This window comes from Chiloscyllium plagiosum, unplaced genomic scaffold (assembly GCF_037043375.1).
Source record: "Chiloscyllium plagiosum isolate Xiang-an unplaced genomic scaffold, Cpla_swu_hap1 HiC_scaffold_9, whole genome shotgun sequence".
Classification (NCBI taxonomy): Eukaryota; Metazoa; Chordata; class Chondrichthyes; order Orectolobiformes; family Hemiscylliidae; genus Chiloscyllium; species Chiloscyllium plagiosum.
In genome coordinates, this window is record NW_028270147.1 from 62065204 (window position 1) to 62077767 (window position 12564).

At 37.9% G+C, this 12564-nt stretch overlaps 1 protein-coding gene across 5 annotated transcripts in view; it reads right to left on the bottom strand.

Annotated features, from left to right (window-relative positions):
* Window positions 1-12564, bottom strand: part of dnajc6 (DnaJ (Hsp40) homolog, subfamily C, member 6) — a 146755-nt gene that overhangs the window by 10199 nt on the left and 123992 nt on the right. For all 5 annotated transcript variants that reach the window (XM_043699441.2, XM_087990684.1, XM_043699436.2 and 2 more), the window contains 2 exons: window positions 10686-10834; window positions 2073-2249 (listed from right to left, as the gene is read on the bottom strand). In XM_043699441.2, coding sequence (XP_043555376.2) covers window positions 2073-2249; window positions 10686-10834 — 326 coding nt within the window. The remainder of the gene's footprint in view (window positions 1-2072; window positions 2250-10685; window positions 10835-12564) is intronic.

Genomic DNA, 12564 nt, shown 5'->3' on the forward strand with positions numbered 1-12564 from the left:
CTTACCAATCTGGCGCACAGGTCCTTTATTTTTGGTTAGAGGAGGATGGGTGGGAGACACTACCTGAGTAGTGTTTCGGATAACGCAACCACACAAATATATGTCTTCCCAGAAGTCCTTCGCTCTTCCCTTGCACCTCTTGGCAAATGGTGGCCCGAATCCCAAAATAAGTCCTTTTAATGTGGGAAAACTCACCCTTCCCGGCAGCCCTTGCTTCACCTCTCCTTCTTACCTCGCCCCTCTTGCAAAATCATGGTAGACCTTTCCCCTTTAGTGCAGGACATTGACAATGTCATCATTTTAAATCGCTCCCGGCTAACTTATAGTGACATCTTAGCATTCAATATTTAACATGTCAGATCCCCTACTGACATCTCCAGATGATATCAGAATCACAAATCATTTCTTTCAGTTCTCCAAATAATATAGTTATGTATCTCTGTTCAGGCCAATACTTAGTGTGCCAAACCTAATTTATACTTACACACTCACATGATGGGTGTAAGTTTATGGAATTTACTGTTCACTCTGTAGAATAAGTTTGACAGAAAAATAACTATAGATTTCAGTTTATAACCAGTGGGAATTAAGGCAATTCATGCAATCAAGTCCTTCATTTGTTCCTAATGATCAATCTGTTCAGCTGCTTCAAATTATCAATTGAATTTATTTTGTAAAAAAAGTAGAAAAACTATTAATTTCCATTGCCATTCTTTCAATTTTCTTCATACAGACATTGATGAGGTCAAATGCATGAGGTAATGCCTTATTACTGTGATTTTTGATCAGAAAATCAACAGATTTATACAAATCACTGACCAGTCACCCTTGAAACTTCCTAGGCCCAAGTTAGTAGACTACAGCTCCAACAGAACAGTGTTTGAAATCTCCAAATTAGTGCACCAAATATTCATTAGCCTCATTCCACTCCATGGTAGCAACTTTTAGTGCTTCACAAATGATCAATTTTTTTGTCAACTTTTTCTTTAGGACAAGGCAAACCTAAAACTTTACCATTTAGGCATTCAGCATTAGTTCTCATGGATAAGTACATATGCACACACACTGTTGCTTGTAGTGTCCCTCAAACCTTTAGTGACACCCTCATCTGAAAAAACTACATTGTATAACACTGGGACGACATAAGGCCAACAAATCGTGACAAGTTATAAATCTCATATTTATGAAAATACTTTATGTTGTTGGGGGAAGTTCATAGAAGGCTCACTAGGATGATCCCCAGTATAGATGGATTGTCTTATGAGCAAAGGCTAAAGAAGTTAGGACTTTACTCGCTAGTGTTTAGAAGAATTAGGTTATTTCCTTGAAACATGTAGGATCCTTTCAGGAGTAAATGATGAGATGATATTTCCTCTCAATTGCAAGAGAGCAGCCACAACACACAACAGGCTCAACACTCTAGAATAGAACAGTTCATTTGGCTAATTATTAGACAACTGGAATGAAGAACCATCATCAGGTTACACCTTTGCTTCAGTGTGCTCTCTGCTTGAGGTGCAAAGCTGTGGAACCACTTTTACTTATAAATACACCTCAAACTTGTTCTCCTGACCTTGAAATATCTGCCTTCCTTCAAAGCCACTTTATCATCATCATCATGGAATTTGTTACTTATCACAACATGAGCTTGGATAATAGTGATTCAATAAGGCAGCCCTCCCATCCCCACACATACTCAGGGTAACTAAGAATGGCAAATAAATGTGCTGTTGCCACCATTGTCTTTCAAACATGAAATAAAACCTCTGCTTATTTACATCACAGTCGATAATCAATTTCTTGCACCAGTTGATTTATGACTATCAATTTAGTTTGGAAGAATTATATATGTATCTCTATGAAATAGGCCACAACATTTCAGATGAGGCAATAATTGGATGGGGACAAATTGTCCAACGCAGGATACTGCATTTCAACATTCATGATCCATCCACGTTTGGATGAAAAATAAATATCAAATCCAGTCAACTCAATTCCTAAATGATAATGTTTCAAATACACTAGGGAGTGATCACAAGTACAAGCACACTTAAATTTAAAAAAACACTTACTTTATCAGGATGAACAACAAGTACTGCTTTCCGATAGACTTTTTTCACCTGCTCAGGAGTTACGAGATCTGCCATGCCAACAGGCTTCCATTTGGTCTCCCCTTCCCACAAAACAGTATGCATTGTTGACAGTAACGCCCGTATATTTCTTTCTTTCCCTTCAATCCAATCCAATAACTGAAATGATCAAAATACTTAGTATTAGCTTAACCAATACAGAGAAAAAAAGTCAATAATGAAAGCTAAATTTAGATACTGGAGGTTTGAAATCAAGAAAATGTTGGAAATATTCAGGTCAGAAGGCTTATAAAAAGAGAGAAGCTGAGTTCATCTTCCATATTGATAAACTTTAAATGCTATCTTTGTTTTCTTTTCCCCTCACAACCATTACCTGATCTATTAGAATATGATTTTTAATTTTGAGCATAAGATATTGCATGAAATTCAGTTATGAATTATTCACCGGTTTCAAATACATTTGAAATTTGACCCACAATCAAGTCACAAAAATAAACCAATTGTGAATTTTTAGACATAAGGGCACGCATATTTATATTGGGGATGAGAATAATTATCTTTCTTATTGCAGAGTATTAATATCTCATATGCCTTGTTTAGAGGTTACATAAGTCAGAAGAATAAAGTGACTTATATTTTCATCCAATAGCGTCCATTTTAGATATGTATTAAATTATGTTTTCCACTTAACAAATCAGACATCTTTCCAATTTTTCTTTAAGTGAAGTGTCAGTTAATAAGCAGTTTTCAGCACTGGCCATGCTAGGAAATGTCTGAGATTCCATAACCATGTTTTACTAGAGCACCAACTGTGAACCCAGATGTGGGACTGCAACAAAAATTTCTAATTTCTTTCAAGAACAATTGAAATTCCAGACTTTTCACAACGTGTGCAAAGGACTTCTAGGAGTTTGCATCAAATCTTAAAAGTGATCAACTGTACTTGTTTTGGACAATAGAAATTACTAATTCATATGGCCTGACAAACTTTGACTTGGTAGCATCAAGAAGGAAGTGAAGAAAACATTGAAGCAGTGTGCCAAACACAAAAAGGAGTTGAAGAAGGAAGGTGATCAGAATTCAGTTCTAGACAAACAACAAGATGATAGAAACAGACGAACGCAGAATTCCTCTAAGAAGCAGCAAATCTCTGAGGAAGAAGTCAATTTTTGTGTGTTCGGCAGAAAAGGGAACAAGAACATAGAAATAATGCACCATCTAGGTAAAAAGCTGTAAAACACGGAAAGCTGTGGCAATAGCTCAGATGTTTTACAAGAAGGGACAAACCATCAACAGCAGTGTTATTGGTTGGTCAGTTGGGGTAGGAACACTGGAAAGATATGCCATCAGAACTGTTGTTACGAAGGGAGAGGAAAAAGTTAGAAAAACTTTATAAAATAATGAGGAGCATAGATTTGGTAAATAGACAGGGGTGGGGGAAGTCCAGAACTAGAGGGTGAGGAGGGGGGGGGAGATTTAAGAAGGGATTTATGGGGCAACTTTTTAAAAAAACGCAGAGCGTGGTGCATATTTGGGATAAACTGCCAGATGAAGTGGTGAAGGTTGGTACAATTAGAGCATTTAAAAAGGCATCTGAATGTGTGCATGAATAGGAAGGTGCTGGCAAATGGGACTAGATTAGGTTAGGATATCTAGTCGGCATGGACAAGTTGGACCGAAGGGTTTGTTTCTGTGTATGACTATGACTCTAACTCTGCCTGCAGATGATAATCATGCCCATGAAACCAGGGAGAAAACTGGTGTTGAATAGGATTTCTGACTCATAATGCCTGAATAAAGAACAGTAGCATATTGTAGAACTGACTGCATAATAGCATGCATGCTAAAGGGAACTGCTGGTGTTTTTTCTAAGATGCATTTTATTACATTCGTTACTTAGTGGGAAATTTATCTTTTCATTTGAAGCGTTGTTCACCTACTATTTTTCATCTAGAAGTGCACTAGTCTGAATTGGCATTAAAGTAAAAGAAACACCATATTTCTTCATAAATCCTGAAAAAAGTAAAACTATTTTCCTGTTTCTGTGAAATATTTCAGAAGATTTTCAGAAAAGTGCTATACATCAGCTGACCTTTTTACTGAATCTTAATACATTTCCTTGACAAGATATTTCTTTGTTTAGTCTTGGCTCGAAATCAAAAATTATTAAAGTTTGCTAGATTTGTCCTCAACAGCTGAGATTCAGTCGCTTTATTTTGTGCTGCTCATTCCTTAACATTCTTCCCATCATAATGGAGCCAAATGCAGGGCTCAAATTAAAAATACTGAATAATTAGTGTTCTAGAAGATGCTATTTAAGCAATAAGGATAAGGAAATCAAGTTTGCTTTAAAAAAAAAACATAAGACTCAAGTCAAATCACAAACTTGCTCATCTGGCCATCGGCAAAGTTAATTGCTCAAAATGCCTTTTGACTATTTTACTTTTTGGCTAGTTTTTGCATTCTAATACAGACATGTCAGTCTTTTCAGCTTTGTAATTGTTTTTATTTAAGCTGAAAAGTAAATTCAGACCCTACCATCTCACTTCAAGCTGAATGTGGAATTCTATTATATTATGATCATTCTCACCCAGATAATCTTTCCTACAAAATCATTAATTAATCCTATCATATTACACATTACCACTTCTAAAATACCTGTTGGTGATTTGGTTCCAGAGCATATCGATGTTAAAAACTGTCCAACTACATTCCACAAATTTATCCTCAAGGCTCCTTTTGCCAATTTAACTTGCCCAATTCTAAGATGATCAAAATTGCCCACAATTACAGCAGTTTCTCTCAACAAGCCCCAATTATGTTTGGATATCTACTCAATCCTACAATGCAGGATTGCTAGGAAGTCTGCAAACCACTCCCATCAGTGACTTATTTCCTTTCCTATTTCTTATCTTCACACAAATTGATTCTACATCTTGATCTTCCAGGCCAAGATAATTTCTTAAGAACTGATCTAATCTTTTGTTGTCAGCACAATCCAGGTTCCTTTTCCATACAGCCAGAAGGTTAAGTAACACTGAATATTCAATTACCAGCCTTGATCATTTTACAACCATGTCTCTCCAATGGTCATCATAGCAGTTATTTATTTCCATTTATGCTATCAAACCATTATAGATGCTGCATGTGCTCCGATAACTAAATGGTCTTATCATTTTTCACTATGATCCTAATTGTTGGTGCAATCTTATATTTGTATACTCTGCCTTCCTGTCACACTAGTTAATAACCACATTGCTATTATTCACTATTACAAATTATTCACATTGCCTCGTCCTATTATTTTTCTAAAACATCCCTCACCCCCAATAATTTAAAGCCCTCACTGAATAGATAGTTATTCAATTCACAAAGACACCAGTCCCAGTCTCAAATAAATCAATCTTAGATCTATGACAATGCACAATTCTAGGTTTGGCAGAGTAAGTTTTTCTTGCTCGGCATCCCATCATACAATGCCATTAACTCACATAATGGTGATTTAGCTGTTAGAGCCCAATTTCTGCATTGTATTGTCTGAAGCTTGGCAACAGTGTGGTTAGACCAGAAAAGACAGGGTTATGCTCTTAATAAGATAAGAGACCAATATCTTTGTGGAGACTATCTTGAATCACAGGATTAAGATGCAGAATCAGTTTGGGTTGTGTTAAGAAACAGCATGGTACAACAAACCTTGTTACTAACCAATAATGGTAATGTTGGCATAAATCTGGAAATTGAAGTAAATAACATGGGCAATAAAGTAAAGATGAAGAATTTCAACTTACATATAAACCAAGTGAAACAAATTAGCACCAAAATCAACAGCGAAATGAATTCCTGGAGTGCGTATCAGATACGTTTCTAAAGTAGTGTGTTGAAGAGCCAAATAGAGAATGGTTGATTTTAAATATCTTTCTACGTAATGAGAAACAGCTAACTAATAACATTGTAAAGAATCTTCTGGTAAATAGTGACTATTACAATTCCAAATCAAGTTTGATTGTGAATACAATATGTGCTGAAACTGCTGTTTTAAATCTGAACAAGGAAGACAAAGGTATCAGAGCAAGTCGGCTGTGGTGGATTGGGAAGATGTATCAGAATTTAGAGAAGGACCTCATGGCCTACAACAGATATAGGTTTCTCTCAGGCACAAACACCCAAAGGTAAATTAAAGGAAGCTAACAAAGGAAGTTCAAGGTTAGGTCCAAGAAAATTCTAAGGCCTATACAGAGGTCAAAAAAGTTGTAAACTAAAAATTAGGAGTGATTTAGAATCCAAAGGATGATCAAGAAACTAAAAGAAAGTTAAAAATAATCTTGCAAAGTTATATTAAAAGGGCACACAGTTGTGTGCTGCAAGTTGCTCACAATGAATAAATAGACAAGGACACTAAATTGAAACTTTAATAATTTTTGATTTCAGGCCAGCTCCCAAGAAGGGAGAATTTAGTCCTCAGAGACTATAAACAACATGGGATTCATGATAAACCATAGGAAGACATGTTGGACTGCCCTGCCATTGTTTCTGTATGATACGAATTAAAAATAATATCCACAGCTCCATAAAAGTGTTTTTTTCTCTCATTTGTCATCATTGAAAGAACTCATTAAATTACCAGGATAATCAGGACCACATGCCAGTCATAAATTGACATGTTATGTACAAATTGTAGCCAGTTGTAAAATTAAATTTGGTAGTATCCCAATAGTTAATACTAATTGCATATTACAATTAGGTAGGCATACTCATTTTATGATTGGTTATTTGTTTGCATGTTGTAACCCTAAATGATAGTATTAGTTGGATTTAGATAATTGTACACCTTTAAATTGGCATATGCAAATTTCTTATAACTGAATTCGAAAGTATAACTGACTGTAATCTTTTGATCTGGGTCTCTGTGTCATAGTTCGAATCCTGGGGCTCTTGCCACAGCACGTAAGAAAGACTGAAGACCTCCATCTGGTCACTGGATAAGATTCAGAGGATAGCTGCGCAGCTATCAGAAAATCCAGCAACAGGAAGGAAAATGGAAATATAAATTCAAACTATTGCAAAACATAAAGGCAAACTGTAAAAGTTTATTTTGGTATTATAAAGGAAATGATAAGCTCAGATAAACAGAGGCTGATTACAAATGGAGGCTAGAGAAAATATAATGAAGAACAGGGAAATAGCAGAGAAATGAAATAATTACTTTGTGTCACTCTTCAAGTAACATGATACAAAAAGATCTCCCAGAAATACTAGGCAACCAAGGGACTAGTGAAACTAAGGGACTGAAAGAAATTTATGTTACTAAAGAGGTAGTTCTTGAAATGGTAAATGGATTGAAGGGTGATGAATCCACATAAACAAGAGGAGCTGCACCCTACAGTGTTGATGGAGTTGCCTATAGACGTAATGGATACATTGATGGCCATCTTTCCGGAAAGGTTCCTGCAGGTTACAAAGTAACAAATATAACACTAAAACAAAAGGGAGAACTACACTATTTAGAAAATAAGTGGAGAATGGAGAACCGCAAACCAGTTAGTTTGATGTCAGTAGTTTGTTATATGAAGGCAGAAGCTGAATTAGGCCTTTCCCCCTACCAAGTCTACACCAATCAATTGCAGCTAAAATGTTTCCAAATCCTATTCTCCTATTTTCTCCTCTTAACCTTTGATCCCATTTTCAAGAACCAATCTCTGTTTTAAATACACTCAAATGACTTGGCCTCCACAGCCCTCTGCAGCAATGAGTTCCACAGGACAACTAAACTTTGGCTGAAGAAATTCCCCCTCATCTCAATTCTGAAGTGTTGTCCCTTCACTGAGGCTGTACCTTTGGGTGCCAATCTCTCCTACAAGTAGAAATATCTTTTCCACATCCACTCTACCCAGGCCTCTCAGTATTTTGTAAGTTTCAATCACATTCCCCCCTCATCCTTCTAAACTCCATTGAGTACAGATCCAGACTCCTCAAACACTCCACGTATAACAAGTCCTTCATTCCCTGGATGATTCTTGCTAACTTCATCTGAATCCTCTCCAATGCAAACACATTGCTCCTTAGATACAGAGCCTAAAACTGTTCATAACTTTCCAAATGTGATCTGACCAGATCCTTAAGCAGCCTGAGCAGGATATTTTGCTCTTGCATTCTAGCCTTCTTGAAATGAATGCTAACATTGCATTTGCTTTGCTAACTTCCAAGTGAATCTGCATGTTAACCTGGAGAAAAACTGGACTCCTAAATCCCTTTGTGCTTCAAGTTTCCAAAGCTTTCCCCATTTATAAAGTGCTCCATGCCTCCATTCTTCCTACCAAAGTGCATAATCTCACAATTATCCACATTGTATTCTATCTGCCACTTCATTGCCCACTCTGAGCCTATCCAACTGCTTCTGCAGCCTTCCTGCTTCCTCAACACGACCTGCCTCTTCACCTATCTTTGCGTCATCCACAAACTTGGCAACAATGTCCTCAGTTCCTTTGTCCAGGTTGTTAGTTTATAATGCAAATAGTTGTGGTCCCAACATTGACCCCTGCAAAAGCAAGGACTGCAAATACTGGAGATCAGAGTCAAGATTGGAGTGGTGCTGGAAAATCACAACAGATCAGCAGCATTTGAGGAGCAGGAAAAATCAACAGTTTGGGCACAAGCACTTCATCAGGAATGAGCCTGATGAAGGGCTTTTGTCCGGAACGTCAATTTTCCTGCTCCTTGGATGTTGCCTGACCTGCTGTACTTTTCCAGTATCACCCTGTGAAAGTCTACTTGTTACCAGCTGAAAGGCCACTTTATCTCCACTCTGTGCCATTTCCAGTCAGTCAATTCACTATCCAGGAGGAGAAAGTGAGGACTGCAGATGCTGGAGATCAGAGCTGAAAATGTGTTGCTGGAAAAGCGCAGCATGTCAGGCAGCATCCAAGGAACAGGAGAATCGACGTTTCGGGCATAAGCCCGAAGAAGTGCTTATGCTCAAAACGTCGATTCTCCTGTTCCTTGGATGCTGCCTGACCTGCTGCGCTTTTCCAGCAACACATTTTCAGCAATTCACTATCCATGCCACTACCTTACTCCTAAAACCATGGGCTCTTACCTTATTCAGCAACTTGTGCAGCACCTTCTCAAAAAGTCTTCTAGAAATTCAAATAAATCACGTCCACTGGCTCTCCTTTGCCTAACGGGCTCATTACCTCCTCAAAAGAATTCTAACCGATTTGTCAAGCATTACCTTCCTTTCACGAAGCTGTGCTGACCCAGCCCAATTTCACTATGCACTTTCAAATATTCCCCAATCTCATCCATAATAATATACTCTTAAATCTTCTTAAATGACCAAGGTGAGGCTAACAGCCTATTGTTTCCTGTCTTCTGCCTCCCTCCCTTTTAAACAGAGATGTTACATTAGCCATTTTTCAGACCACTGGGACCCTTCCTGACTCCAATGAATTCCTGAAAGATCACCACCAATGCCTCTATAATCTCCTCAGCTGTCTCCTTCAGAACCCTGCAGTGTAGTCCATCTGCTCTGGGTGATTTATCCACATTTAGACCTTTCAGCTTCCCGAGCACCTTCTCTTTTGTGACAGTCTCTACACTCACCTCTGACCCACGACGCAAACACATACAAAGTACCTATTCACTTCCTCCGCCATTTCTTTGTTGCCCATTACTACTTCTCCAGCCTCATTTTCCAACAGTCCAATGTCCACTTTTGCCTTTCTTACCTTGTAGATATTTAAAAACTTTTGCAATCTTCTTTTATATAACGAACCAACTTAGTCTCATATTTCTTATTGCTTTTTAACTTTTTCCATGCAAGTGCTGTGTTGGCTTCATTGCAAGATGGTTTGAGTACAGGACTAAAGACATCTTGCTGCAATTGCATAGAGCTTTGGTGAGACCACACCTGCAGTATTATATGCAATTTTGGTCTCCTTACTGAAGGAAGTATATAGGCCACAGAAGGAGTGCAATGCAATTTCACCTGACTAATCACTGCGTTTCTAGAATTGTTTTAAGAGAAGAGATTAAGGAATCTCTTCTCAAAAGAAATTGGGTCTGCATTCTCTAGAGTTTTGAAGAACATATGATGATTTCATTGGAACATACAAAATTCTCACCAGGGATGATAGGGTGGATATAGATACAATGTTTCCTCTGGTTGATGAACTTCAGATTAATCTCAGATTAACTGGAGGCTATTTATTACTGAGATAAGAAATTTATCAGAGGTTGATCAATCTTTCGAATTCTCTCCTCCAGAGGGCAATGGGAGCTCAATCATCAAGCATGTTTAAGACAAATATTATTAGACCTATGGAGGCTAATGACATTAAGGGATAAGGAGATGGTGTAACAAAGTGGCATTGAAATGAATGATCAGCCTTGATTTTAATTAAGTGGCTGAGCAGGCTTGATAGGCTGAATGGCCTATTCCTGTTCCCATGTTTGTTTATCTGCCCAAGAAAGCCACAGAACTTGAAGGGTTGCAAACATGACAACATAAAAGATCTCTTTGTTAAACGGTTATAGCCATGAGGAAAAAGACTTGAAAACAGTTACATGGAATATTATATTTTCCCCACTTCTATTCACCTTTAATTTCTCTGGATCCATTTCTTTGGACATCTCCTCCTTTCTCATTTCAGAAATTGTCTTAGGACCCTTCTTATCCTTCTGAGAAGCAAACCCTTGACTTGACAGCAAGTCCTCAAAGTTACTATCTGCAACTTTTGGTCGAGTTCCTGAAGTAAATGCAGAATCAACACTATAAATTACAAAAGTACTGCATGAGCTGATGGAAAACAAGGTAAATCAGTCATTTGATACAAAGCATTTGGATGGAAGGTTTTTCTGCAAATTCTTGATTAACTCAATAAACAAGAGCTTTAAATTCAATTTTAATTAGTTAATTTCTCGAGGACAATCATCTGAACAAACATCTTCCTTCAGGTGGACTCTTCTGATTAAGGCAACATGCTGGTGGGCTATTGAACACAACATCAACCATGCCACTGTGGACATAGAAAGTGAAGTCAGAAGTCACACAATACCAGGTTATGGTCTAAGAGGTTTATTTAAAATCCAGCTGTCGGAGCGCTGCTTAGTCAGTTGAAGGAAGGAAGGAAGGGAGGTGCACAGGCACAGAATATATGGGCGGAGAAATAATGGCAAGATAATTCCAGGTAATTAAGAGTGTCAACAGATAAGTACAAATCGTGTGAGTAGAGTGTCTGAATAACAAGTTTTTGCAGGTGATCAAGTGTGTTAGCAGATTAGTACAAACGGTGAGTAAAGTATCAACACTGAATAACAAGTCACAAACCAAATAGCTTGTCTGTAGCGCCATCTTAATTTTGATTATTTGTAATGATCTCTGCCTTAATTAAATTAGTTCATAGGTCATCCCTTCACTTGCTATTCAGTTTTGACACTTTACTCACACCATTTGTATTCATCTGCTGACACTCGATCACTTGCAAAGAGTAGTTATCCAGCCTGTTGACACTCTACACACACTATTTGTGTTTATCTGTTGACATTCTTACTTGCCTGGAATTATCTTGCCATCATCGCTCAGTCTAGTATTCTGTGCCTATGCACCTCTCTTCACTTCACCTGATGAAAGAGCAGTGCTCCAAAAATGATTTGGAGATGCCAGTGTTGGACTGGGGTGTACAAAGTTAAAAATCACCAGGTTATAGGCCAACAGGTTTAATTGGAAGCAAACTCCGAAAGCACTCCGAAAGCTAGCGTGCTTCCAATTAAACCTGTTGGACTATAACCTGGTGTTGCGCGATTTTTAAACTTTGTGCTCCAAAACGCTTGCAATTTTAAATAAACACAATTGAACATAGAATCCATACCATGTGGTAACAGGTCATTTGGCCCAATGGGTCCATACTGACCCTCTGAAGAGCATCTCACCCAAGACCTATTCCCCATATCCTATTCCTGTAACCCTACAATCCCATGACTAATGCACATAATCTACATACCCCTGAACACGGAGTAATTTAACATGGCCAATCCACTTAACCTGCACATCTTTGGACTGTGGGAGGAATCCCAAGCATCTGGCAGAAACCTACGCAGACATAGGATGAACATGCAAACTCTACACAGACAATCACCCAAGGCTGGAATCAAACCCAGGTCCCTGGCACAGAGAGGCACAGGTGCTAACCACTGAGCCACTATCCTGCCCAAAATATAGTCTGGTGCCATATAACTTCAGATTTTTTTTTCTATCCCAGTCCACCATGAACATTTCCAGATCATGGTTAACATAAAAAAGCAAAAATAGGTATTTTCTCCAATCAACCTGCTGAATTTTTCTGCTTCACTAGGCAATTGAAAGCAGGAATAAATGTTCCAGCTAAATGCATTCCTTTGCATTACTTTCCTGATGAAGAAACATGAACTCAACTATCTTAACCTCTCGTTGCCAAAATAGGCTTAGATAAGAAGCAAA